This window comes from Desarmillaria tabescens (genome assembly GCF_030435595.1).
Source record: "Desarmillaria tabescens strain CCBAS 213 chromosome Unknown EV420scaffold_1, whole genome shotgun sequence".
NCBI lineage: Eukaryota > Fungi > Basidiomycota > Agaricomycetes > Agaricales > Physalacriaceae > Desarmillaria > Desarmillaria tabescens.
Window position 1 is genome coordinate 1,848,633 of NW_026848300.1, and position 24,960 is coordinate 1,873,592.

At 48.6% G+C, this 24,960-nt stretch overlaps 12 protein-coding genes across 12 annotated transcripts; 6 read left to right on the forward strand and 6 right to left on the reverse strand.

Moving 5' to 3' along the window:
- Window positions 1–484: 484 nt before the first annotated feature.
- EV420DRAFT_1616215 (Ser/Thr protein phosphatase protein) lies at window positions 485–1,963 on the forward strand (the record flags this gene model as incomplete). Its single annotated transcript, XM_060475100.1, has 2 exons — window positions 485–496; window positions 1,235–1,963. The coding sequence occupies 2 exons, from the start codon at window positions 485–487 to the stop codon at window positions 1,961–1,963; spliced, it is 741 nt and encodes a 246-aa protein (XP_060339471.1).
- A 36-nt stretch (window positions 1,964–1,999) lies between these two features.
- Window positions 2,000–3,417, reverse strand: EV420DRAFT_56344 (uncharacterized protein). Its single transcript, XM_060482600.1, has 10 exons — window positions 3,312–3,417; window positions 3,023–3,263; window positions 2,929–2,974; window positions 2,798–2,877; window positions 2,686–2,749; window positions 2,544–2,630; window positions 2,476–2,492; window positions 2,288–2,424; window positions 2,164–2,233; window positions 2,000–2,111 (listed from the first exon to the last, which is right to left on the reverse strand). The coding sequence occupies exons 1-10, from the start codon at window positions 3,361–3,363 to the stop codon at window positions 2,069–2,071; spliced, it is 837 nt and encodes a 278-aa protein (XP_060339472.1). The 5' UTR covers window positions 3,364–3,417; the 3' UTR covers window positions 2,000–2,068.
- Window positions 3,412–5,319, forward strand: EV420DRAFT_1496036 (P-loop containing nucleoside triphosphate hydrolase protein). The gene is made up of 6 exons (XM_060470870.1): window positions 3,412–3,574; window positions 3,628–4,239; window positions 4,287–4,573; window positions 4,621–4,836; window positions 4,884–5,061; window positions 5,113–5,319. Exons 1-6 carry the CDS (start codon window positions 3,572–3,574, stop codon window positions 5,158–5,160), a joined length of 1,344 nt encoding a protein of 447 aa, XP_060339473.1. The 5' UTR covers window positions 3,412–3,571; the 3' UTR covers window positions 5,161–5,319.
- Window positions 5,320–5,394: 75 nt separating this feature from the next.
- EV420DRAFT_1257670 (uncharacterized protein) lies at window positions 5,395–6,893 on the reverse strand (the record flags this gene model as incomplete). Its single annotated transcript, XM_060466847.1, has 2 exons — window positions 5,395–5,918; window positions 5,972–6,893. The coding sequence occupies 2 exons, from the start codon at window positions 6,891–6,893 to the stop codon at window positions 5,395–5,397; spliced, it is 1,446 nt and encodes a 481-aa protein (XP_060339474.1).
- Window positions 6,894–6,973: 80 nt separating this feature from the next.
- EV420DRAFT_1660919 (uncharacterized protein) lies at window positions 6,974–9,664 on the forward strand (the record flags this gene model as incomplete). Its single annotated transcript, XM_060478915.1, has 13 exons — window positions 6,974–7,368; window positions 7,424–7,479; window positions 7,527–7,679; window positions 7,734–8,115; window positions 8,177–8,294; window positions 8,345–8,398; window positions 8,451–8,631; window positions 8,683–8,720; window positions 8,777–8,829; window positions 8,880–8,986; window positions 9,038–9,242; window positions 9,293–9,437; window positions 9,486–9,664. The coding sequence occupies exons 1-13, from the start codon at window positions 7,279–7,281 to the stop codon at window positions 9,662–9,664; spliced, it is 1,761 nt and encodes a 586-aa protein (XP_060339475.1). The 5' UTR covers window positions 6,974–7,278.
- Window positions 9,665–11,993: 2,329 nt separating this feature from the next.
- On the reverse strand, window positions 11,994–13,844 carry EV420DRAFT_1496059 (mitochondrial pyruvate dehydrogenase E1 component beta subunit). Its single transcript, XM_060470871.1, has 8 exons — window positions 13,656–13,844; window positions 13,330–13,596; window positions 12,940–13,278; window positions 12,764–12,892; window positions 12,589–12,710; window positions 12,405–12,534; window positions 12,207–12,353; window positions 11,994–12,154 (listed from the first exon to the last, which is right to left on the reverse strand). The coding sequence occupies exons 1-8, from the start codon at window positions 13,701–13,703 to the stop codon at window positions 12,140–12,142; spliced, it is 1,197 nt and encodes a 398-aa protein (XP_060339476.1). The 5' UTR covers window positions 13,704–13,844; the 3' UTR covers window positions 11,994–12,139.
- On the reverse strand, window positions 13,842–16,927 carry EV420DRAFT_1496062 (armadillo-type protein). The gene is made up of 12 exons (XM_060470872.1): window positions 16,668–16,927; window positions 16,505–16,608; window positions 16,213–16,448; window positions 15,888–16,157; window positions 15,744–15,837; window positions 15,628–15,697; window positions 15,423–15,571; window positions 15,223–15,374; window positions 14,852–15,166; window positions 14,631–14,797; window positions 14,405–14,576; window positions 13,842–14,352 (listed from the first exon to the last, which is right to left on the reverse strand). Exons 1-12 carry the CDS (start codon window positions 16,778–16,780, stop codon window positions 14,008–14,010), a joined length of 2,187 nt encoding a protein of 728 aa, XP_060339477.1. The 5' UTR covers window positions 16,781–16,927; the 3' UTR covers window positions 13,842–14,007.
- Window positions 16,926–18,691, reverse strand: EV420DRAFT_1496069 (uncharacterized protein). The gene is made up of 6 exons (XM_060470873.1): window positions 18,472–18,691; window positions 18,305–18,423; window positions 18,234–18,254; window positions 17,916–18,180; window positions 17,378–17,866; window positions 16,926–17,328 (listed from the first exon to the last, which is right to left on the reverse strand). The coding sequence occupies exons 1-6, from the start codon at window positions 18,623–18,625 to the stop codon at window positions 17,039–17,041; spliced, it is 1,338 nt and encodes a 445-aa protein (XP_060339478.1). The 5' UTR covers window positions 18,626–18,691; the 3' UTR covers window positions 16,926–17,038.
- Window positions 18,692–18,746: 55 nt separating this feature from the next.
- Window positions 18,747–20,523, forward strand: EV420DRAFT_57434 (uncharacterized protein). The gene is made up of 3 exons (XM_060482641.1): window positions 18,747–19,014; window positions 19,070–20,102; window positions 20,151–20,523. Exons 1-3 carry the CDS (start codon window positions 18,836–18,838, stop codon window positions 20,328–20,330), a joined length of 1,392 nt encoding a protein of 463 aa, XP_060339479.1. The 5' UTR covers window positions 18,747–18,835; the 3' UTR covers window positions 20,331–20,523.
- Window positions 20,488–21,531, reverse strand: EV420DRAFT_1246936 (CRAL TRIO domain-containing protein; the record flags this gene model as incomplete). Its single annotated transcript, XM_060466696.1, has 4 exons — window positions 20,488–20,893; window positions 20,943–21,103; window positions 21,156–21,276; window positions 21,326–21,531. Coding segments are annotated over 4 exons (894 nt in total), but the record flags the coding sequence as incomplete, so codon positions are not given.
- Window positions 21,532–21,839: 308 nt separating this feature from the next.
- EV420DRAFT_1634107 (proline iminopeptidase) lies at window positions 21,840–23,674 on the forward strand (the record flags this gene model as incomplete). The annotated part of the gene is made up of 18 exons (XM_060476270.1): window positions 21,840–21,904; window positions 21,955–21,989; window positions 22,044–22,058; window positions 22,110–22,171; window positions 22,225–22,265; window positions 22,317–22,422; window positions 22,472–22,501; window positions 22,557–22,591; window positions 22,648–22,671; window positions 22,723–22,776; window positions 22,826–22,951; window positions 23,011–23,079; window positions 23,141–23,180; window positions 23,228–23,277; window positions 23,332–23,383; window positions 23,438–23,464; window positions 23,516–23,599; window positions 23,648–23,674. 18 exons carry the CDS (start codon window positions 21,840–21,842, stop codon window positions 23,672–23,674), a joined length of 942 nt encoding a protein of 313 aa, XP_060339481.1.
- Window positions 23,675–23,959: 285 nt separating this feature from the next.
- Window positions 23,960–24,837, forward strand: EV420DRAFT_1616225 (uncharacterized protein; the record flags this gene model as incomplete). The annotated part of the gene is made up of 4 exons (XM_060475101.1): window positions 23,960–24,051; window positions 24,103–24,355; window positions 24,411–24,596; window positions 24,652–24,837. 4 exons carry the CDS (start codon window positions 23,960–23,962, stop codon window positions 24,835–24,837), a joined length of 717 nt encoding a protein of 238 aa, XP_060339482.1.
- Window positions 24,838–24,960: the final 123 nt, after the last annotated feature.

Sequence of the window (24,960 nt, forward strand, 5' to 3'; positions counted from 1 at the left end):
AATTGCTGTGGGAAGAGCAGGTGCTTTATTAGAAGTAGAAGCATCATCAGACGTAAGAGGTTGAGAGGATATGCTGGAAGAAGGGCGAGGGTCTTGAGTGTCAGCTAAGTCGGGAAAGGACAGAATTTCGGGCAAAGGAGTCTCGGGATCGATTTGCTGGGTTTCGTTAACACAGGGCGTGTCACTACTTGGCTGCACTGAAAGGTGTTTCTGAGGAGGTAACGGTTCTTCTACAAATGTCAACGTTTCACGGCCAACTTCTGGAAGTAGTTTCGTGGGTCTATGTTCGTGTTAGCCGATAAGCACGACAACTATAAGCAATAATCTGACCTTGGCTGAGGCTGGCCTTTGTTACGAGAGTACGATTCCTCCGCAACATGGAGAGGAATAAAAGATAGAGGACATTGTAAGAGTTTGACGTGGGGTTTACGTGCCGGAGGTTTTTGGGTTGGCGAATGGTGGTTGATAGTATGCCATTGCATTAATGGCTGTCGTGGTTTGACCCTAATGGGACCATCCGCATCAGGCCGATTCGTTTTCGGAGCAAAAGACGTGCCTCGAGGGAAGGGCGTAGTTTTCTTGGGATCAACAAGGCTCCATCGACGACGACTGCCGTTCTTTCCATCACCGGTGACAATTTGGAATTGGAGAGGTCGACGGGTAGCAGATGCGTCCACCATATCTTGCATGAAGCTATCAGAAGGCTCAACGCCAGTCGCGACGGCTGCCTGAAGCAATCTCTGCCCAATACTTTTCTTCGGACCTCTGCGTTGGTTCTTCTCGGGTGAAGACGCATACTCTATATTTCGAGCCCGGCGCTTCAACCGGTATCGCTTTGCCCAGGTTTTCGCTATTGTCGTCGTCAAGAAGTCGTGAATAGAGACTTGTTGTTCCGTGGTTGGCGAGGGTATAGGCTCTTCAACCTTAGCAAGAAGAGCAGGAGGAGTCGGCGACGCGTTTGGGATGGGTTCCCTCTGGACCGGCGGCTCTGGAGTCACGTAGAAGCCAAGACAAGGATCCACAACGTATCGTTTGCGTTTCCGTCGGACCTGGGCCAAAGGTCAAAGGTGCAAAAGAATAGAGAAGAATATCGTTCACCACAAAATCATGGCTTTCATTTTCCATTTCAACGAATTGGACAGTCAAACATTAGTAACAAAAAAGAGAGGACGTGCTGGTATTTGGTCAAGCTTCGATCTGCCTTTTGACTACCATGGCTCAGTTTCGCCTTCAGATCCTCAGTGACCTTCATCCCGAGGTCGAGCGCCTATATGCATATGACTTCCCCGCCAACGCCCCCAACCTTGCTCTGCTAGGAGATATTGGCTGGACAAGAGACGACCGACTGTTTGATTGGCTGCGTGAAACAGTATTCTTCGTTTGTGGGAACCATGAGCCATACGGCGTCGACACTACCGTGAACGACAGCATGGAGAGGATACGCAGTTTCCAGCAGTCGTCGTCAGGCAAATTCATCGTCCTCGACCGCACTCGCTTCGATGTCTCAGCGACCCTCACTATCCTCGGCTGCACCCTCTGGTCAGCTTTAAATCCAGACTGCCTCGATATCCTTTCCTGGAGTCTCACTGATTTCAAACGCATTCATGCCTTTGACCCAGCGTCCTATAATACCCTTCACCCGGCCGACTTGGCCTGGTTGTGCGAGTCTGTCGAGGCCATTCGTCGCGACGAACCTCACCGTCGTGTTGTCGTACTCACCCACCACGCACCCACCATTGAGGGAACTGGTGACCCAAAGTACACTGGCGGACCAACGAACTCTGCATTTGCCACCGAGCTTACCGAGTCCCCATGCTGGGGTGCACCCGTTCACATGTGGGCTTTTGGTCATATCCACTGGTGCTGTGACTTTGAGCGGAACGGTGTCAGAGTATATGCCAACCAACGCGGTCATGGAGCTGGAGCTCTAGGGTTCGACCCCAGCAAATTGGTTCTAGTGTAAAGGAGCCGTTTGATCTCAATATTTTCAGATGGAACCACACAGCAATTAAATGAAAGCCCCAATGTTCGACGAGTAATGAATAAAACACGCGACTATAATCACGCCTTATTGTATAAGAATCATCCAAGCCAGAATGAAGTAGAAAAGACTATAGAATTGTCACTTCAAGATATCTTAAACAGAGCAAACACGTTACTCACAGCAAGGGGTAAACGGCCAACAGAATCCGTTGTGCATCGATTTTTGTTCCATCGAGGAAATTGACAGACGCTGTAAGTAGCATACATTCAGAGTAGATTTGGAAGAGGGAGAAACGAAACCTACCCCATACACACCAAGCCCACGCCACGAGAGCAATGGGTGCGCGTATGTAAATAATGCGTACGAAGCACGAAATCAATGCAGCGATATCTAACGGTGCGATGCAATAACCTAGTACGCACAGACCTTGGAAGAACGACCTGTAGAAACTTAGTTGTTGGCAATCACTATATAATTCTAGGAAAACTTACACTCGACCGCCAAGGAGCTATCAAAGAAAAGTTCAGTATCGGAGGTTCGGATGCTTAAACGTACAAACCTTGGCTTGCACCGTGACCGCTAGAGCACCGAGAGAGCATATGACGATAACACTCGTAAATATACCCAATGACTGGCTGGGTGGTGCCTGCCACGAGATATTAAACATGCTGAACAATGACGCAGATAGAAGCTTCACATACGTTCACACTAAGCATTATTCCGAGAAACAGACAGAGTAGTAACGGGCCCCATAAATCCCAATCCCTGTGTCATGTAAGCAATAAGACGATGTATGACGATAATTCAAAGCACCTTAGAACTTCACGACCTGTTGCCCGACGAGGATACAGCACTTGCACAAGTTTCGAGTATATTGAAAGCAGATCTCGGGCCTAAAAAAGCACGGTGAACAGGCGGAAGCAGAAACATTTGCAGCTACTTACAATAGTGGTCAGAACCGGTTCGTCAAGAGTATCAACACCAGAGTATCTGAATATCATTGAGAAGGCAATAGCATAATTGGATTGAGTGACATACCGTGTTTCAACTCTGATACCACCAATAGTCTGGCGCGCTCCTGACCGAGGCGCACCTCCATTTGCAGAGCTGCCTATGTTCCCAGAAAGAACGGGACTAGAGATCCTTCCGTTATTCGAAGGCGCCGCCAGCTGGTCAGGCTCCCTCGCACGACCCTTTCCTTTATCTGATGTTTGTGGTGACTGCATAGATGGATGGGTGAATCCCGGGATGCTTTCCTCGTCCAAATCATCGTCTTCGTCTGGAAAAAGGTATAAGAAAGGGAACAAAAGCTCAAAGCTTTGCGTACCCGCTTGAATGAACTGGGAGCCCGCCGTCAATGGCGTCGTTGCTGAATTCATCCTGCTTCCGAGTGTTGGCCACGACACGTTAAGTTAGTGTCGTGACATGTGTCACATATACAGGTGGATGCTGTCACGCTTACACATTATCCGAATCGGGACACTGACGCGTCGCCCTTGGTTCTTACATTCGTGTTGCGTCCTACACGTCTACCTCTCACTATCCTCCCTATTTTTTGTTCAATTTCCATACAGATAACGCACAGAAATGGTTAGTTTAGACTTTCGACGTATACAAACAATCCAATTAACGCCGAGTTCTAGGGCAACCAGCCATCGGGTCTACCACCTTCAGGCCAAGGAAATGACGGAAAAGACAAGGCGAAAGACCAGCAGCCACAGAAGAAGAAATGGGAGCCGCCCCTTCCGACGAGAGTTGGGAAGAAGAAAAGGCGTGGACCATCTTCAGCTTCGAAACTTCCCGCCGTTTACCCTACAACTCGATGTCGGCTCAAATTGCTGAAGATGGAACGTATCAAGGATTACTTGCTGCTGGAAGAGGAGTTTGTACAGAACCAGGAGCGACTAAAACCTGAGGCTACACGAGAGGAGAAGAACGAGGAGGATAGGTCAAAGGTGGATGACCTACGCGGAAGCCCGATGGCGGTCGGCACAATGGAGGAGATCATCGACGATGACCATGCTATTATCAGTACCGCATCAGGTCCAGAATTTTACGTCTCCATCATGTCCTACGTCGACAAGGACCTCTTAGAACCCAACTGTCAAGTCCTCCTCCATCACAAGACGCAATCAATTGTCGGTGTTCTACAGGATGACGCGGATCCTCTTGTCAGTATCATGAAACTCGACAAAGCGCCGACGGAAAGTTATGCTGACATTGGTGGATTGGAAGCACAAATCCAAGAAATCAAAGTACGCAGAATCACCGTTTCTATTCTCGCATCACTCATTTTGCGCAGGAATCTGTGGAGTTACCCCTTACACATCCCGAACTCTACGAAGAAATGGGTATCAAACCACCCAAGGGCGTCATCTTGTATGGTGTTCCAGGAACAGGAAAGACACTTCTGGCTAAAGCTGTCGCTAACCAGACATCAGCAACTTTCCTGCGTGTTGTGGGTTCTGAACTTATTCAGAAGTATCTGGGAGACGGTCCGAAGCTCGTTCGTGAATTATTCAGAGTAGCAGAAGAGCATGCGCCGAGTATTGTTTTCATCGACGAAATCGACGCCATTGGTACAAAACGGTATGTCCTTTCGGTCTTTGTTGTGCTTGAGACTGATTTTGTACAAGGTACGACTCGACTTCGGGAGGAGAACGTGAAATTCAACGTACCATGTTGGAGTTGCTCAACCAGCTGGATGGGTTCGATACCCGAGGAGATGTTAAAGTGATCATGGCGACGAATAAGATCGAGACCCTAGATCCCGCCCTTATTCGTCCAGGTCGAATTGACCGGAAGATTGAATTCCCTCTGCCTGATGTCAAGACGAAGCGACATATCTTCAAGTAAGGTTTCCTTTTATATTCTGCACGCATCTATTCACCATGTTTAGGCTACATACTGCGCGTATGAATTTGAGTGCAGATGTCGATCTCGAAGAATTTGTCATGACCAAGGACGATCTTTCTGGTGCCGACATCAAAGCTGTATGTACAGAGGCCGGTCTACTTGCTCTGAGAGAACGCCGGATGCAGGTCACCAAAACAGACTTTACGTCGGCAAGGGAGAAGGTTAGTCCGAGAATTCATTATCGAAGCAAGGAACTCACAATGTTTTGTTAGGTATTGTACCGAAAGAATGAGGGGACGCCGGAAGGCCTGTATCTGTAGTATCCATGTCTTTTCTACTTTCTACAACGCGTAATGACAGTAATTCGAAATCTTCGCGTTCGCGACTTGATCATGTGACATGTACCCTTAGAAAATTCGGTACTCCTGCGCCTGTCAGTCGTAAATCCCGTTTGCCTTTATGTCTTTATGTCACTGAGCTGTCATGGACTCGGACTGTGCCGTCTAGCCCCTTCATTATCGTTAAAAGACTACGTACATCGCCACGTTCACCCTTCACTTAGGCTCCATGAAGTCTAACACGGAATCCAGGACCACCTTTGGCGGCAGTAACAGCCGCTGCTCAACCTCTCCCCCGGGCCTCTCCGTATTCAAATCAACCAAATCCTTTCTCGTCGTACAGCGTAAACCCACCTCTGTCGTTATCAGAATGTCGCCTCTGGACGTCCCATAGTCGCCGAAAGCGTCTACCATTCTCCTAGGATCAAAATTCGACTCGTTCTCAATAGCAATGATATCGAATCGCGTCGACATTATCTCCTCTCTCGTCACCTGGGCCAAATTTGAAACTGTCTTTGCTATGCGCTTTATCTGATCTCCAAACCGCGTTCGAAGCCCCTCTCGCGTCGACAAAGACAGTCTGTCTGTGGTCGGACAGCCTGCAATAAAAAGAATGTCGGACGACCAACGAAACATAGTCTCGGAAAGTTCGTTAATGGAGTAGTCGTCAAGATAGGGATACATCGTGTGGATATGTCGGTGTGTCAAGGCTCTCCATCTGGACGACGTTGGCTGAGGTTCTGAGTTTCCTGTCTTTAGAAAATGGCGCATATACTCGGGAATACGCTCTCACCGGCCATATACATATGCGCGTATATCTGAGATAATATGCTGTCTGGTTTCGACGGGAACCCCATACAGAATGGCAGCAGCGCCCGTGCTACACAAGTAGAGAGACACCCCTGCAAGGCGAGCTGGACTAGCATAGGATCCTGCGAATGGTCTCTCGTCGACAGTATCCGCGCCAGATCAGCACCCAGTCGAGTTGCGGTATCCTGTGTAGCCTGATTCGTGGCTTTCGATGATGACGGGTATGTCTTCTTGTCGAAAGTACACAGCTCTGTCGCAGCCGCTGCAAATTGGAGAATCTCAGAATTGAGATCCTGAACGGCTTGAAGCAGCTGAGCACCCGACCAACTGTCCGTCCTCGTCATATACACCTCTTCGCTCTTCAGTTGCGCCCTTTGTTCCTCTGATGAGAGAGATGTAGCCTCCTCCTCGACCTTCTCATCAACGTCGTCCAGCTCCTCCTCAACGCCCTCATCGTTCCGGCTATTCTCTGTCTGTGGTCCCTGCGGGATCTTGTCAGGGCTACTTGCCCGGAGTAGATCTCTCGTCTCCTTTAGCGACTTCTCAAGCATCATGCAACGCGTCTCCAGCCTCGACACCTCCAACCTCGCCCGTACAAGCTCTTTCCGCGTATCTTCTAATTCCCGACGCACAGTTGACATATTTGATCCAGGCGACGAGAAACAGGTGCATGTACCTTGCCGACGGTCAGCGGCGTCTAATCTTTCACGTAACGATGCGCACTCTTGTGTTAATTTCGCAATAGGGTCGGGCACGGGGGTCAGGGTCCTAGACTGAGGGTCACTACCAGCGTGAGAGGATGATGAGGACACAGCTCGTGAGGAAAGAGTGGGGCTACGGAGTGCAAAAAACTCGACTGTTGTATCGTACAACCCTCTGAGATGCAAGTTAGCGGTGGGCAGCATGGTTGCGAAAATGACAACGCCAAACACCGGTGCGATGCGATAATCAGTGATTTTGTTATCCTGCAACTCTCCCGAGAGAAGACAGGGGATTCGCTTGCTTTATCCCCCGAAAGCTGGCACTTTTCAAACATCTGGACAATGCGGCCGCCATGCGACAGCCTCATTGCACTTGCATTTTTCTGGAACGTTTCGGAACGAGGTTCCAGGGAATTCCATCAAACTCCTCATCACCTCGAGGCAAGAACGCGTCTTCAACCGCCTTCGTGCCGCGTGTTGGAAGTTGCTTTCTATCTTGTTCCACGATCTTAATCCACCATAACTTTGCCGCACTATCTCTCGATACACTTATCTTCCCTCCTACTATCTCATCTACCTGTATGTCACCATGAAGTCTTCGGCAGATACAAGAAAACCCTACACGGGCACATCCCGCTCCCTGGTTTTGGCGATTGATGTAGGAACAACCTTTAGCGGAGTAAGCACGTCATACATGTCCCTTTGGACCCTTTTTCACCGTCGTTTATCCTCAGGTCTCCTATGCCATCCTCGAGCCGGGGGAAATTCCCATGATCCATGGTGTGACGAGGTTCGCCAGTAGGTCAGACACGAGTCTTATCTCTAACTCCCTTCCAGATTTCCCGGACAAGAACATGTTGCAGGAAACTCGAAGATACCGTCGGTCATGTACTATGATAAACATGGGAGGGTCATGGTAGCTGGTGCAGAAGCGGACTCAAGCTCCGTTGCATCACAAGCGGAAGACGAAGGATGGATAAAGGCAGAATTGTGCGCTTGACTCGAACATTGTGGCTATTGGCGCGTGTTCATTTCATCCTTCAGATTCAAATTACGTCTGCGGCCAAGAACAATGAAACTCAACATGAATGGGATGCGCTTAGGCCCTCTTCCATACCGCAAAACTGCCGTCCATGTCTTCGGCGACTTCCTCTCATATCTCTATCAATGCACCCGGCAGTTTATCGTAGACACACATGCAAATGGTGCTGCATTATGGAAAGCTGTCGAACACGATATCCAGTTTGTGCTTTCCCATCCCAATGGTTGGGAAGGCGCTCAGCAGACGAAGATGCGTCGCGCTGCTGTTCACGGACAACTCATTCCTGACACGAACGAGGGAAGAGCCCGAATCCGGTTCGTAACCGAGGGTGAAGCGAGTCTTCATGCGTGTGTTTTGAACGGCCTAGCCTCCGATGTCCTTTCAGTAAGTCTAAATGCAATTTCGTATTGTGTGGCGTAATGCATTTTCAAATTCTACTCTCCAGGACTCTGGACAGGCTGGTTTTTTAGTTGCAGATGCCGGGGGTGGGACTTTCGACCTTAGTTCCTACACTATTTTTGGGCAGCATCCGTTAGTGATTGAAGAAATCGCGCCACCAGATTGTACGTCAGTATGTCCGGCGTCAACGACTCCGTGGCTAAATTCTGTACAGGCATCTTTGCTGGATCCGTCTTTGTGAGCCGGCGTGCCAGGGAGTTTTTGAAAGGTGTGTCTGCCTCGTTGTTACCTCACTGCCTCTGACTCTGACTCGTATCCAGAGAAATTGAAAAACTCCAAATATGGAACGCCTGACTCGTTGGACCACATCACAAAGCGCTTCGATGAAACCACAAAGCGTCTATTTCGTGACAAGAATGGTTCTCAGTTCATACCGTTTGGTTCGCCTCTGGACAAAGATCTTGCTGTTGGAATACGGAGCGGGCAGCTAAAGCTAACAGGGTATGTGAAAAACATTATGTTCTTGGTCAAGCTTCGATTTTTGTTCTCTAGCGAAGAAGTCGCTGCCTTATTTGAACCGTCGATTCAGGGTTTGTCAATTGTGTTTCTATTTAGGCTATTAGGACTAATTGACTCCGGTTCCCAGCTGCTGTAGCTGCCATTAAGGTTCAGATAGTTGCTTCGAAAGGCCTCATCAAGGTAATACAACCTACTCCAATTCCATTTCATCGCTGACGATGACAACATAGTCTGTGTTCCTTGTTGGTGGATATGCCGCAAGTTCGTGGCTATTCACACAACTCCAAGAAAGGCTTGCCCCGGAGAAGGTCGCTGTCAGTCGTCCGGATACACAAACGTATGTCTTAACGATGCTGTGCCTGTGGAATAACAGTTCATGTCCTTCTAGGTCCAAAGCAGTTGCGGATGGTGCCATTGGATTCTATTGTGACCATCATGTCTCTGCTCGAATAGCGAAGTTCATGTATGGTGTTGAATATCTTCGAGCGTACAATGCAGAAGATCCAGACCACGTTGGGCGCAAAGACAGGCTTACTGAATTACCTTCTGGACCCAAACTTCTTCCAGACGCGTTTGATTGCATCTTGGCTAGGGTAAGTTCGTCTCTCATCGAAGTGAATAATTATGTCCAACTTCTCGCTAGGGTGTCAAAGTGAAGGAGTCGACAGTATTCACCAGAAAATACTGCACGGAACTCACGAATCTCTCAATGCTATCAGTATTTGAGGTTGAGATTTGGTGTTACCGAGGAGGAGACATAATTCCGCAATGGATTCAGCGTCATGCAGGTTAGTCGCTAATTTTTTCGCGCGAAATTGTTAAACAGCTCTGGAAAGATAATTTTTCTACGCTGTGTCTCGTCCGTGCTGATCTGTCTCCATTGAGTGGCATAGTAGAATCGAAGATAGGCAGGGACGGAAAAGAATACTGGACTATTGTGTTCTCTATTGAGATACATTTTGGTCTCACGGAGTTCAAAGCGCGTATTAAGTGGGTCGATAATGTGAGCGATTGATTTTGTGCCGTTATCCTTATACTCATTATGTTTTCAAGGGGACGGTTAAATAGTGAGCATCAAACTCTGACTTCTTGATTATCACTTACATGTTGTTTCAGTGGACCTGCATCTATCATTTACAACGAGCGTGGACATCGAGCAGAGGAAGAAGAACCTGACATTAATCCTGAAGATGACATGACTGTCGACGCACAATCGGAAAGACAACGGTCCCTTCCAGCATCAAGAACTCAAACACCTGATCCCCGCCGTTCGCCCACGGACAGCTTTTCGAGCAACCGTTCATCGCATACAGGCCATTCGAATAGAGAATCTGTATATTCAGCAATCCCGGAAGTCGTTCGCGATCAATCCATTTCCCGTAATGGAGACGTCGAACGTTCGCGAGGGCTGGATACCTCCCGAAGTATTAGTAATGGTAGCGTTCGGGAGAAACCCCGTGGGCGGACAAAGGACAAAGGCAAAGAACGGGCCCGAGACATCGACGTGGTGACAGAAGTTTCTAGCACTCGTAGCACTTCCACGCTTGCCGAAGCCTTGTCATCCGTTTGGGGATCAGCCACGTCGCCTCTGAAGAGCCCGCTTTCTATGAAAGGTGGGAAGTCTAGGCTTGCTTCCTCCACAGGAACACCGTCAGTCAGAGGAGGCGAACTCCCGCCAGATCCGGCCCCTCCTGGCAGTTTACCCGACGCCCAAATCCCACAGTCCGCACATCATTCCCCTCCCGGGGTCCAAAATATGTTGGAGGTGTCAATTGAAGCGCCAGGCTCGTTGCCGCCTGTCGACAACCAGGTTGATAGTGCACACTCAGGCTCTCATGCAGCCTCAGTTGCTGCAAGTCCCAAAAAGTCTGGCGCAGCAACGCCACTGGCTGCAGAAAGTCACTCTGCCCCGCCCGTGTCGTCGGAACCTGCCGCTCCAGCGCCGGTTGAGACTCTATCCAAGCCGATGTCACCTGTCATTGCTCCCTTGTCCTCACCTTTGATTCTAAATGACGATTCCAATCCTTGGACAGGTGCGACTAACGCCCAGGAAGTCGAACCATCGAATCAGCCAGAGGAGCCGTCCGTCCTGTTCTCTACCGAAGCGTCTGCAAGCGGCAATGACCTCTCAAGGTCGTTAAGCGGTAGCAAGACGCCTAAAGCAGCTACGCCGAAGGTGGAGCCTACGGCAAAGCCAGAGCCATTCTCGTTAGCGGCTCTCGCAAGTCGGATTGCTCCGTCTGCCTTTGGGGGCAGCAAGTCACAGAGGGCTTCTAAGGCAAGTTCACCGATGGCAGGGTCCTCTTCACCTCCTGTCGTTTCACATAACACGGAGACCAACGTTCCTCCTCAAGCAGACAATACGGCAACTCCCCCTGATCCTGCCCCAGTAACGGCGTCACCTCAAATCGTAGCAAAATCTGTAGCCTCATCGCCAAAGCCACCGAAATCGCCATTAGCACCCTTATCTACTACACAATCACCCAAACAAGAGACGACGGAACCTCCTGCAGAAGCTTCAGCGTCGTCGTCAACAGATCCGCCAGCTGCATCGTCGCCCAGAGGAGAGACCAAGGCTGATGAGATATTACCTGAGGCATCATCTTCTGCCGCTCCGGCCGCCCCCAAGTCAGCTACTCCATCCAAACCACCCTCGCCGATACCAGAGAACAAGGAGCTCGAGGGCTCCGTAGAAGCATCAACAACAGAACCACCGGCAGCAGAGCCACCAGCAGAGCTAGAATCTCCAGCACCAGCCAGTCCAGCACCAGCGGAATCAATGACGGTTGAACCAGTGGAACCTGTAACGGTTGAACCAGTAGAGCCTGTAACGGTTGAACCAGCCGCAAACGAACCGGCTCCTGCTGAAACAGAAGAACATCCCGCCGTAGCAGAAACAACTAGCTCAGACCCAGTAGCCGTGGAGACGAGTGCTGCTGAGGCGGATGCAGCACCGATAGAAGCAACGCCTTCAGAAGAGAAGTCTACAGCCCACTTGTCCAAATCACCCGCCCCGAAAACACCTCTCAAGTTGGATACAGACATACCACCAGCGACAAGTCCACCGTCAGCGACCGACGCAGAAAACACGTCCTTTACAGAGGCCGGAGCTACAGACAAAGATGAGGAGGCAAAGGAGGCAAAAGATGAAGAGCCAGAGGAAATTAGCCAGAACCAGGGTGGAAAGAAGAACAAAAAGAACAAGAACAAGAAGAAAGGTAAGAAGTAGAGAAATGTTTATACTTCCTTTCACTTGGCCGTGATCTTTTTGCGTAGAGCATATAATATTTTGAGGTATAATGTCTTTCTTAATTTACTTCAGGAATTCTCGGCTCGATGCCGTGTTCATGGAACATGATTGCATTAAGAAAGGATCCAGCAGTAAACATAACGGACAACATGACATGATACAAGGGGAGCCCGCATCCGTCAAGATAAATAAGGTAAGAAAACATCTAGGTGAGCTAAGGACATCAGTGTCGGGGGGTGTCTAGTAGTGGTGGACCTAACGCGTGGAGTCAGCCTCGTCACACAACGTATACAGTTGGATATCTTACCTCTTCCCGCTCACGACCTCTCATGAAAGGTGGCTCAGTGCCGGCGTAGTAGATCGATGTCCAAAGTTCCTTCGCATCAGGCTCTGGGGAAGCCTTAGCTTCCTCAACGGCCGCATCAATTTCAGCCTTTGCGTCTTTGTCGATTTGCTAGGGAACGGGTTAGCGGTCGAGAAGTGATACTTCAGAATAATGTTTCACTTTAAGCTCTTGCTCGGTGGCAAGACCCCACTCCTCGATGTACTTCTGGAGACCGTGAATAGGATCTTTGGTACTTCGCATCCGCTGGACTTCTTCACGCGTGCGGTAAGTAGTACCGGGATCAGACATCCTGGTTTGTTTGTGAATCAGATCTGATGGTTTACACAAAAATTCGTCGACTTACGAGTGTCCACCATAGCGGTAGGTGACGAATTCGAGGAGGAGAGGTCCTTTCTTGTCTTCAACAGTCCACTTCCTGGCGTACTCTACAGCCTGCTTGGCGGCCACGATATCCATTCCGTTAACCTAGAAAGATGAAAATTGGCATCATGTTCCGTGGAAATTAAAACACGTATTACCTGGAGACCGGGAATGTAATCCCCGCGCTTGAAGTATTCGGTGTTGGCTGAGCTACGCTCCGCAGATGTTCCCATTCCGTACTTGTTGTTTTCGCAAACAAAGACACAAGGGAGATCCCATAGTTTGGCCTAAAATAATATTTTAGCGTTGAGACTACGCCGACAACCAAACTTACCATGTTGAAAGCTTCGAACACCTGACCTTGGTTAGCTGCTCCATCACCATAGAGAGCGAAGGTGCAACGAGGGTGTTCAGAGTATTTTTGAGCAAATGCAAGACCGGCTCCGAGGGGGACTTGGGCACCGACAATACCATTTCCACCAAAGAACGTAGGAGTAAAGATGTGCATCGAGCCACCTTTACCGTGGGACATTCCAACCTTTCGCCCCAAAAGTTCGCCAATAACACCCTTTATAGTTCCACCACGAAGGACTGCAAAGGGGTGGCAGCGATAAGAAGTGATGACATAGTCGTCTGGCGTGAGACCGTGGTGAATACCGACAGATACGGCTTCCTGGTAAACAGTCTTCAATAGCGGTAGAAAATTTCCATGCAGACAACGCACCTGTCCGATAGCTAAATGGCAGAAGCCACGGATAAGTTTTGCCTGGTATAACGCGCCAGCAGCCTGTTCCATTCGACGCATCGTCGACATTTGCCTGTACATCGTTATGAGCTCGTCCTTGGTGACTTGAACGTCCAGTGAAGGAGGCTCGCAGTTGAATGCCTGGAACGAGTCTTCATGAAGCTTGACCATGAATGGTCCTGAGGTAGAGGCATCTTCGTGAAGAGTCGTGGTGTCGGCCGAAGTCTGGATAGCGCGTACGAAGGGCTACAACATCAGAGTTAACTGAGCTGCTCATCGTCGAGGATAGCGAGGAGAGAACGTACCGCTCTGAATATCCTTTGGGAGACACGAAGACGAACCAGCGAGGCCATGGTGATGAGAGAAGAGGAACGCCCAAAATGTGGGTCAGCCCCGGCAAAAGTCCGCCAGCAAAATTTGGGGACGCGGTTTTCCCTGTGGGAAACTATTGCCTATCTAATGGGGACACCTCATTTCTCCGATCCACTATCCGGGGCACAATGCGCACTCGAACTCCGTGAGGAATGCATACACTCAATATGTATCATCTTGCACTCAAGTTATTAATTGGAAATCGGCGAGCTCGCTTGAAGGCCGACAAGTAAAACAGGGACGCGACAATTTCATTACCTGGATGAAGCGCGAGCTAGATAGAAATCATGGTCCATACTCTAGCCAATTCAATGCCAACCGTGCATGCTCGATAATGTCCTTCTCTTCTTCAATAGCACTGCTCGTATGTGCATGGCTCATTGTCAGTCCCTCACCACTCCACTCGCAAATACGCCGCAATGTCGACAAAATGCCAGCTTCGACCATCTCCTTCCGTCCCTTGGAGCTTCTCCGCGCGAGCTCAAGGACACACCCGACTGCCGGCCGACGAATTTCAGGCTTGGACTCTGCCAAACATGCCTTGAGGGAAGAGAGGATTTCGGGACAAGATAAAATGAGGTCCTGCTGGATTTCAGATCCATTGGCAAGATTTGCGAGGAGAGATGCCGCCTTGAAGAAAAATAAGATACCTCCTTCCTATACACACTCAAAGAAGACGCACCTGAAGGACGACATCTTCATCGCGAGACTCCAAGGTTTTTACGAGACGATCTAGTAGAATATGCGTGCCCAAACCTTCAAAGACCATGTCGATGGCTTCTTCATCTTCAGCTAAGTTCCGCACGATGTTGAATGCTTGCTCTTGGATACCCTCTGCCGGATCAGTAAGGAATCTAGAATGACCAATTATTATGGACAAATTTTCTGGCGCAAAAGAGATGGTATACCTTGAAAGCTGGGACCAACCGATTTGGTTCATAACCTCCTTTTTGATTTCTAACGACGTCTTGCGTAGCAAATTTTTGATAGCCCATAGTGCACTCAATCGTAATGTCGGATCCCCGGAGCCCAAAAGCTGTATTAGGCGCGGTAGTAATCCTTGTTCGAGGTAAACCTGTATCATGACTACTAAGTAACGAGGACCCCACACGATGAAAAGAAAGCATACCGGTCTCAAAGGAGAGAATTCGTTGACGATGTTGCACACCGCAGAAAGCGCAGCAGACAGTACCCTTCTATCTTCATCCTCCTTCTTGAATATTTGAAAGACGACCATACCCAGGCCGCTATCTACGAGATTGGTGCGTAATACGGCCACAGCCCTGCTCAAGGCCCTTATGCACTGACAAGCAGCGTACCGAACTCCCACATGACGATGCGATAGGGAGACATGGATAGTTGGGAGTAATTTCAAGTCATCAGTCAAAGATCTACGAATGTCGTTGTCGAACATTGAGATGGCTGCTATTGCCGTAAGAGCCGCCTTCATAAGGAGTCGGTTTGGTTAGCTTTCACCAGAAAGAGGCATATGGTGCTTACTTCTCTTAGTGCAGACACACTCTCGGGCTCTTCCTCTTCCCTTTCGTTCAAATCCTGGGGGGTGATAGACTGAACTAATGCCGCAAGTCGCCTGAGAGATCCACGTTCCCATGCTATGTGGCATAGAATTGCTTCATCTGTCACCAGATAATCTAGGACATGATGTAAGAATATGCGGAATCGTATATCAAATGGCATACATAAGATGAAGCAAGCTTTGCACTGGTTCTGTACTGTATCCGTAGGCGGTGTGGCAATCATACGATTGACGACGCTTAATATCGTTCTCGCAGAGTAGTCATCCACAGGAGCGGAATGGCTTGCACTGGATCGAATGGTATGTATTGCGCTTGGAAATTTCTTAAGTCAGTGGTTGACTCGGACACGGAGAATTAACGACGATACCATAAGCAAGCTGCCAGCTGAACCTCGGGAATCCTGGATTTTGATAGTGAAAGAATGTATGAGAGCATTGCTAAACGAGTTAAGTAATAACTAGGTAAGCCAAGTAGGTCACTCACCGTCTTTATCAGCGATGGGTTTCGTTAGAGTAACTGCCACGGTTGCATTATCTTTACAAAGGGCAGCCAGGGCTAACAGTAGGCTTTCCTGATACTATGGCCATTTTAGATGCGAAACTGGAATGATGAATGCTGAGAGCATACTTTGTAATCTTTACTGGCAAGCAACAGTGAACTGAGATTCCTAGCGGTCCAGCCGCCGTGACGGTGCAAGGAGCTCGAATTTGTCGAAGTCTTTTCCCATCCACGTTTTGTTTTGACCTCTCGCGCGCGGTCCGCAATGGGCAGCCACTCTGTGACTGCTGTTCGGTGTTCTGCTGTCCGAAGAGCACTCCCAAGTAGTAGAGCTATCGACGTGCTGGTCTGAACGGATGGATCAACGAGAAGAGGTAGATATACATCCAGAGAATCAATCTTCAAGATCCAAGCCCATTAATTCACACCACCTGGAGAAGAAACTGGCACCCACATGGAACAAAAAATCTAGAGTGACTTTTGCTTCGTTTCTGATAGCGGAGGAGTCCGCCCTCAAGCCCCACTGCGACGGACCCACGGTCTCTGCAATAGCCACAGTAATAGCTCTCAATGCGCGCGCGAACGCAGCTCTGAGGGATGCCGAATCGGTTGGCTGAATTTTAGCAATGGCGAACAGCAATGCTCTATGGACATCGGCCCTCAACAAGCTTCCCAGCGCGTCTTCAGAACCTACAAGATGGACTTCATCAGTAATGGAGAGCCACGTTTGACGATGGGAGAGTGACCATAAGATATCGACGTTATGATATGGGCAGCCTCGATGCGAATATCGTCCTTGGATCCTTGAGGCTCATCTGCTACAGGCTCGCGATTCAAACATCCGACAAGCCTTCACGTAAGTCAACACAGCGTTCTGGAAAGAAATATTAGAAGTCAGATGTGACTTACATTTGAATAAATACCTCGTCCCGGGCACACTGCAGCTTGACGGATGGATTCCCAATAACATTGTTCTTGATTTGCTTCAGATTAGATACAGTCATTACTGCATCAATGGCCATCGCTGGCTGGCAGAAAAGGGTCCAAGCGTTACGGTAATGTATATGAGGTGGCAGCAGAGAACGGGCGAAAGCAGCTTAGTGCCATTTTTGGGGCAGTTGCCGAACGAATACGGCATAAGACTTAACCGAGCTCAAGTTGAATAATGGGGAATATTCTGGACCAGTTGTTTGTACACTAGTGTAGATGCTGAAGAACAGTAATTTCAAGGATATATAACTTAACAATAATAAATGACAATGACTACGTCTGCGTATATGCTAAGGTCGTGCAGGACTCTCGGTATAGGGAGGAGGGTCGGCTGCTCCAATGATCTGCAACTCCTCATTTTCTGCCCGTAGACTTTCAATTTCCCTCTGCAAAACGGAGATCTCGGTCTGAACAGGAACTGTCGCATCCGTCACACGAGGAGGGTCATAATTAACAAGTGGCCAGCTTTCCGTGGGCGAAGTCGTCGAGGGAGAACGGGGGTGAGTCGACAATTGATTATACATTTCTGCTTCTCTTTGTCGGATTGCGGCAGCTGTAGGGACATCGAACATGAGAGAATCTGTGATAGTTATTTGCGTGCTCAGATTGGACTCTAGTCGTGAACTCACTTTGGTTCTCAATCCCTTCGTAGTATTCAGGCCGGTAATTTGAAGATGGAACTGGGATTGAATAGGCGGCCTTCTTTGCCCGTACCTTACGACACCGAAGAACCGCAAATATGATACAAATCAGCACCACACCACCGATACATCCACCCACAAGAGCGCCGACATTGAGGCTAGACTCCTCGTCTGTGGACGACGGGCTCGTAGGAATGGTGGACGCACCGGGGAAATGCGTGATATTTGTTGACGTTGTAGGACCGTATAAGATGTAGTCCAGCCAGAATCGCTCTCTTCCTGATAGTGAGGGAACAGAAATGAGCAAGGTATGGTTGCCCTGCTCTAATTCGGCGTGGAAGAATTGTTGATGTAAATACCAACTATCATCAGTAAGATTTGAGGGTGGAGTATAATTCGTCGCTGGTGAGCCGTCGACAGAATACGAGGAAGCCCCTGCAGCTGAGTGAACAGCACCATAGACGGACACTGAAACACCTCCAAGGGAATTAGATACGATACGAAATGGTAAGAGCAGACACCGTACCCGTAAAGTTGAACTCTACAGTGGAGCTGTTATCCCCGGTACCTGTCAAGGTATTGTTGAAAGGAAAGCCGTAGCCATAAGATTGCCTAGACTGTACGGTCCAGTTTCCACTGAAGACAACGTCTGTTTCATTGTCATCGACAACAAGTGTGTAACCATCCAAGGACATATTAGTGGAGGGGGTGATAACGAGATAGTCCAGAATAGCATCTGCACCCACTAATGTCAGACTGAGATTATGAGAGCCAGACGATAGACCAGTTAGCTAACACGAGAGGCATATCAATGTTAGTAACTGGCGAAGTGCTAATCTCGCACATTGAACCACTCTAGCCCGGTCTAAAGCGGAATGTCAGCCCAGAATCAACCAATATTCAGGTTAAGCTTGCTTTTGCAGCAGAGTAACTCGGATTGGAAACCCCAGTCGAGCCACCACTTTGAGTCGAGTCGATTTCATACGAGCAGTACAGCGGCTCCGCGACTTGACCAAAAGCCTGTATTTCAGTGCCTTGCATAAGTGATAAGCAAAAGGAATATAATGAAAAGGGAATATTACCTTCGAAAGTCAAGTTGAGGCTAGCTGATGCGGTACCATGCGTGTATGTGGTACCGTAGGTATAAGAATCATTGCCGGGAATCCAGTACTTTCCAGGAGCGTAAGAATACGAGATGGCTGGGTCACCGCTGTCGACGATGATTCTATGGACCATGTTAATCGAGGTACTACTGATTCATGGAATGAGATGCGGTTACCAGGAGCGCTATTTCATCACTGTTGAGTTTGACGCCCGACAAGTTGCAACTTGCAAGGTCGCGCCGGGCCGGTCGCCTTCTGCACAGCCATTGTGACACAGCCGTGATAGGGGTGCCCTCCGTACCTGTTTCCATGGATTTGTCCTCAGTCCTCCCCAGCCACTGTCATGGTCGAGCTGCCTGCAGAACTATGGCTCTACATAGCAGAGTTCATCCCAGAACGTCAACTTCGAAATCTACTCGATGTCAACCGTGTCTTCTACGAGATCGCGCTTAACGTCAGATATACGAAGATCATAATTGAGGGCATGAATCTGAGCACAGTTGCTCTGTTGAAAAGACTGAGGCATGTGGACTGATTGTGTATTTTTCTTACGTTAACAATGTTCGCGTCTATATAGGGATCCAGAGGTTGCGAAACGGGTCTTGCACCTGAGCATCGTCTCTCATGACACTCGCAGCCAGCTGATCGACGACGTCCAAACATTTCGATTCACGAAATTTAGTCGCCGTAAGAATCTCTCAGCAGATGGTGCCACCCAACTCCTCATAGATATTCTCCCCGGATTCATAAATCTCTGTGAATTTTCCGTCGACTTTTGGGGACTTCCATCCGGCTATAAATTGATACCATTCCTCAATGCCGCTTGGTCCACGCTTGGTCAACAGATTCGCACCCTTTCCCTTGAAGGGAATTTGAACGCGTTTCGCATCGTCGTCGAGACCAGCACCCCATTAGAATCATTGGAATCGCTGACAATTCAGCTAACATCTTCCATGTACCCTCTGTCAGACGCGGGAGAGTCGATTGAATCCATTTTGGCTCTCAGAAAGTTCATAAATGGACTGAGTCCTCGATTGAAGACTTTTGACTTTTCTTCGTGGGCAGCCACGGATGTATCAAGGTTATTTGTTGATTTGGACCACTTCCCGCTGTTGCATCGCTTCCGTATTCGCACCGCCTTCAACAAAGCGTTCCCAACAGATCCTTCTGGACTATCCCGCTTCGTTCGAGGGCACGCAAACACACTCGATGATCTGCAATTGTGGCTGCACCCAGCTGGATCCGCAGTGGACCCATCGTTGGAACAACCACTCAGCGAATGGTTGTTGGCCACCGTGGACCCAATACCGGAATTCCCCATATTGAATGACTTACAGTTCTATCCCACCCATCTCCGTAATGGTTTCGAGGCTTTCCTGATCACGATACGGCGTTCCGCTAGCAGCCTTATCAACCTTGTTTCGCGAGATCATTATCTTTCGTCTCAAGAAACCATCCAACTTGTAGATGCCTTAGCATGCAGTGGTCCCAACAGAACTCTGAGATCACTGCGTCTCAATATGCTCGTTTTTACAGGGGATGTTCTCGATGCGATGGCCCAAAAGCTACCTGGTTTGGTGTCACTCAAGTTATACATTGGGGATAACCAAGTAAGCCCGACGCCCGAGCACTGCGTGCCATTACTGACTTGTTCATAGGAATCGTTTGATGACATCATGAAGAATCGTTCCTTCACCAACTGGGGTTTACATGATGTTGGGATCTGGTGCAGTGGTTCGGGAATCGATGACGAGTCGATGCGGTTACTTGCTCGCTGCATCCCGTCGGTCCGGAGCTTCTGGGGAAAGGGACATATGAAGACGGATGAAGCCCCCTGAGTTGTTATTCACCTTTATTATGTGTCTAATGTATCTTACCCTCAAATCCCTTCTATATGTATGGCTACTAGGCAACTTCAACCGGTACCTCATTGTCCACAACCGCGACGGTTTCTTGTGTGGCCGAAATCTTCTCGTTAACTGGATCTGTCTCCGCCTTGTAATCAGTCTCCTTTATACCAACGGTCCCACCCAATTGTCGCCACTTTTCCAGAAATCTCTTCTTTCTTTCCTTGCACATAGCGTCTATAGCGGGCCAATACTTCTCATGCTCGTAGACAAAGTCGCAATCACCTCCCCAATGGGTTTTCATAACATTGTCTGCGGCGACGATGCCATCTTTGACGACGTCGGGGTTGAATTTCATCTTTTCTCTCGTGATAGGATCAATGAAGGGAGAAACGAGCTTGAAGAAGGCGTTGACTAAGAATGGAACATTGATGATGAGCGCCACGCCAAGACGTTCTGGATAGTGGTTCTGGAGGACATTCAGGAATTGTCTTGCTGTGCCTAAAGAAGGATTCTTGGCTTTGTCGGCAAAGTTGATAAAGAGGGCAACGGTTCTGAAAAAAAGAGTAAGAAGAGTAAGGCAAGGTCGTGACTGATGCGCACTCTACACCGGACGGCATCATGTCTATACAGCGTTCAAGAATCCATACGACGAATTCAATTTGGCGTGGAGATTCCTCAGTATTTTGCCGACTGGGAAACATGTAGTAGCCAGGTTTTCCATCAACCGTGAAGCCAAAGATGACTTGTTTCCCCGTTGAAGCCTAGGCGTGGTATGAGTCCCAACCAGTGGAGGACAGGAAATGAGATCCTCACTTCTGGTTCTACACGATCTGAGGTCAAAGTTGTATAGAGACCATAGCTGCGTCTCCATTTTAAAGTATCTTCTATTCGATGAATCGCAGCTTCAGTCTTCCATTTGGACGCGCGAAGGTACCTTTGAGAGAATGAATTGGAATGCAATGAAAGAGAAAGGAAACCCGCACCTCAAAATACATTCATGTGACATCCAAAACTTCTCTTCCTCCATGAGCTCAGCATTCTCTTCAAGTCCCGAAATTTTGTAGTCAGGCATGGCAAAATGATCATAAACGGTTTGGTACATGGTCAACTGCTTTTCCGTCAAGGGGTGGACATGCGGGGCGACTGAAGGCTTGGAAGGCGGGGGGATAGGGAAATGGATGGGTTTCGACATGGCGGAAGGCCGTCAAAGGCAAATCTTGAGGTACGCGACCTAAGCGCCTTCGAGCTGTCAGCGTTCACATCAAGGGGATCATGCCTAAAAAGGACACTTACTGCCTACAAAAATACTTGAAAGAGGAGGGATGAATGTTATTTATATCAATTTATACCAGAAAATGATAAATTTATGGCACGATTCTTCTTTCCATGCTTCTTCCGTTAAGAGCACTTTTGGGTATAAAACCCCTAACTAGCTCGATCCGTTATCCGATCCTGCAAGGTCGACCCCACATTGGACAGAGCCAACTGCATACATCCATGTATCCCGACATTCAGCCCTACGAGACAGGGAGACTCAAGGTGTCCGACATTCATGACTTGCAGTAAGTCTGTACGGCGCCTCCACTTGCCTGTTGATTTTGAACTGTCGCAGCTACGAACTCAGCGGGAACAAAGACGGCGTCCCAGGTGCGTATATCGTGGTTGAACTATCCACATTCTTCTCACTTGTTACCATTGCAGTCATCTTCCTCCATGGTTCGTCCATCACAAGACCGTAGTCATGGACAACACTGACGAGTCAAACAGGCGGGCCAGGAGGGGGATGTGATGAGAAGGATCGGTCGTTCTTCAACGCTGAGAAATACAAGGTGGGGCAGCCTTGTCGCTTTCCACCTCTCGAACAACCGCGTTAACGGTCTAGATCATCCTCCTCGACCAACGAGGTTCAGGGAAGTCGACGCCGTCAGTCTCCCGTTAGTTCCTTATATTATGATTCCTGATCCGTCGTCGCAGGAGTGCCCATCTCGAGGACAACACGACATGGGACCTTGTCAAAGATATAGAGAAACTGAGGGAGCGTCTGGGAATTTCTATCTGGCATGTCTTTGGAGGCTCATGGGTACGCTTTCTCGCTTGCTATGTGATTACTTCCTAATTCGCACTGTCAGGGATCAACGCTTTCTTTAGCTTACGCTCAGGTGAAAAGGCTCCTCTGTGTATTCTGGTATTCACCTGACTCCACTTTCATCCCAGTCCCACCCCGACAGAGTCAAGAGTCTCGTTCTACGGTCTGTATGAACCATCATTCTAATGTCCGTGGTCATTGATACCCGATCTCTTATAGCGGTATTTTTACGCTGAGAAAGAGGTTCTGTCAACTGCAGCATTATTGCTTGACCTACTAATGCATTATTCCCAGCGAGCTCAAATTCTTCTATCAGGAAGGCGCGTCGCACTTGTTCCCGGAGGCCTGGTACGTGACCACACCGTCTGTTTGAGTAGCTATATAATTCTGCTATTAGGGATGACTACATCGCACCCATCCCGGAAGCTGAGAGGCACGACATGATACTTGCCTACCACGCGCAGCTCAACTCTGTCGATGACACAACAAGAATCAAAGCTGCTCGGGCCTGGTCCAAGTGGGAGTACGTGACTTTTGTGTTGACCGTTCCGAGTTCTGCTATCCTGATCTTCACAATTCTAGAATGGCCACGTCTAAATTATACGTCGATCCCTCCTATATAGCTCGCGCTGAAAGCGATGACTTCGCCAAGTATGATGCCCCCCCTCCTTTTCCAATCTTTCTTCGCGCAATTCTAAGACAGTGTCCTCAGTGCGTTCGCTAGAATCGAGAACCATTACTTTGTCAACGATGTAAGCTCCCGAGGTTCTGTAGTTGGCGCTGTTCTCACTTGCTCTAGGGCTTTATGCGAGATGGGCAATTGCTGGAGAAACAAGAAATCGATAAGATGTAACATTCTTACCGCCTTGACACCATAAATCTTCCAACTTAATTATTAATTAGCCGACACATACCGACTATTGTCGTCCAAGGAAGATATGATGTCGTTTGTCCGGTAGGTATATCATGGTTTAAATCGCACCATCATATCTAATGGGATCTTCTACAGGCGACAACGGCTTATGCTTTGAAGAAGGTTGGCTCATCGCTATACAACACCTCCGTCATCTAAGATTGTTCATTCCAGGTTTGGCCGGAGATAGATCTTCACATTGTACCGGACGCAGGACATTCATCTCGAGAGCCTGGTATTGCAAAACTACTTGTTGAGGTTAGCTGATTGCTCCACATAGCTTTTCATAGCTCAATTGCTCCGCAGGCTACAGACAAGTTCGCAGATTTATGAATGGATAACGAGCTTCATGGCCTCGCTATATTAATATGTTACGACCCAGTTGATACCTATTAGCGTGATATATTTGACACTGGGTGCTTTACATGTATAATGATCACTTTGTCTATAAGCAACGTACAAAAATAGACAGGATGAGGTAGATTTGAATTTGGCTGGCAGCCGCTCGATCGGCTTATGCAGCGTTTTGCAGATGACCACATCGCTTATTAACACTGACAGTCTCTCGCCTATAAAAGAGTCTCACAGGACAGACATGGATTTTCTCAATAACACACCATGTCCACTGTTCGCATCGAATCTTCCTTGAAACGAATTCGCGTCCTATTTGGAGGCGTCGTCATTGTCGATACCAAGAGCGCCAAACTGATGTGCGTACCTATCTAATGCTGTCTGACTTGACTGTTAACATTCTAGAGCAGTTGGGATTCGCCATTCTACCCACTCTACTACTTCAATGTCGCCGAACTGCCTGAAAAGTACCTCCAAGGGAAGCAAGCAACATCCGACGGCTCTCAGTACGATATCGTCGTAGGCGCACGAAAAGCACCAGCTGCATTGCAAGTTTTCAGCTCTGGCGATCGCGCAGGGTTCTTCAAACTCAACTTTGGTGCTATGGATGCTTGGTTCGAAGAAGAGGAGCAAATATTCGTACACCCCAAGGATCCCTACAAGGTGCATATATAACCCTCTGTTGCACTGAAGACGCTACTAATGGCAAAAACTATAGCGTGTCGACGTCCTCCAGTCTTCCCGTCACGTCCGTGTCGAAATTGATGGTGTTGAAGTTGCTAATACCACTAAGCCACGTCTCTTGTTCGAGACATCTCTTCCTGTCCGTACCTATATCCCAAAGACGGACTGCAGGCTTGATTTATTAGTACCTTCCGACCTGAAGACCGCATGTCCTTACAAGGTATGCCCTCAATCTTTTCTTCTCTCGATACAAGCTGATTTCCATTCTACAATAGGGAGAAGCCAGTTACTACCATGTTCAGCTGTCACCCGACAATCGAAAAGAGAACATTGTATGGTGGTATCGCAATGCAAACCTGGAATGCGCTTCTATCACTGGCTTCGTTGCCTTTTACGACGAGAAGGTTGATGTCTGGGTAGATGGCGAAAAGCAGACACGACCATCGACTCACTGGTCGTAGGCACTCGGATTCATTTTCCAATTATGTTGACAAAGGTTGAGACTTGTTGTCGTGTAATACTACGATCATGCTGCCTTGCATCTATTTCTGCGGTCTGCTCTCGAAAAGGCTTTGATGTTCACT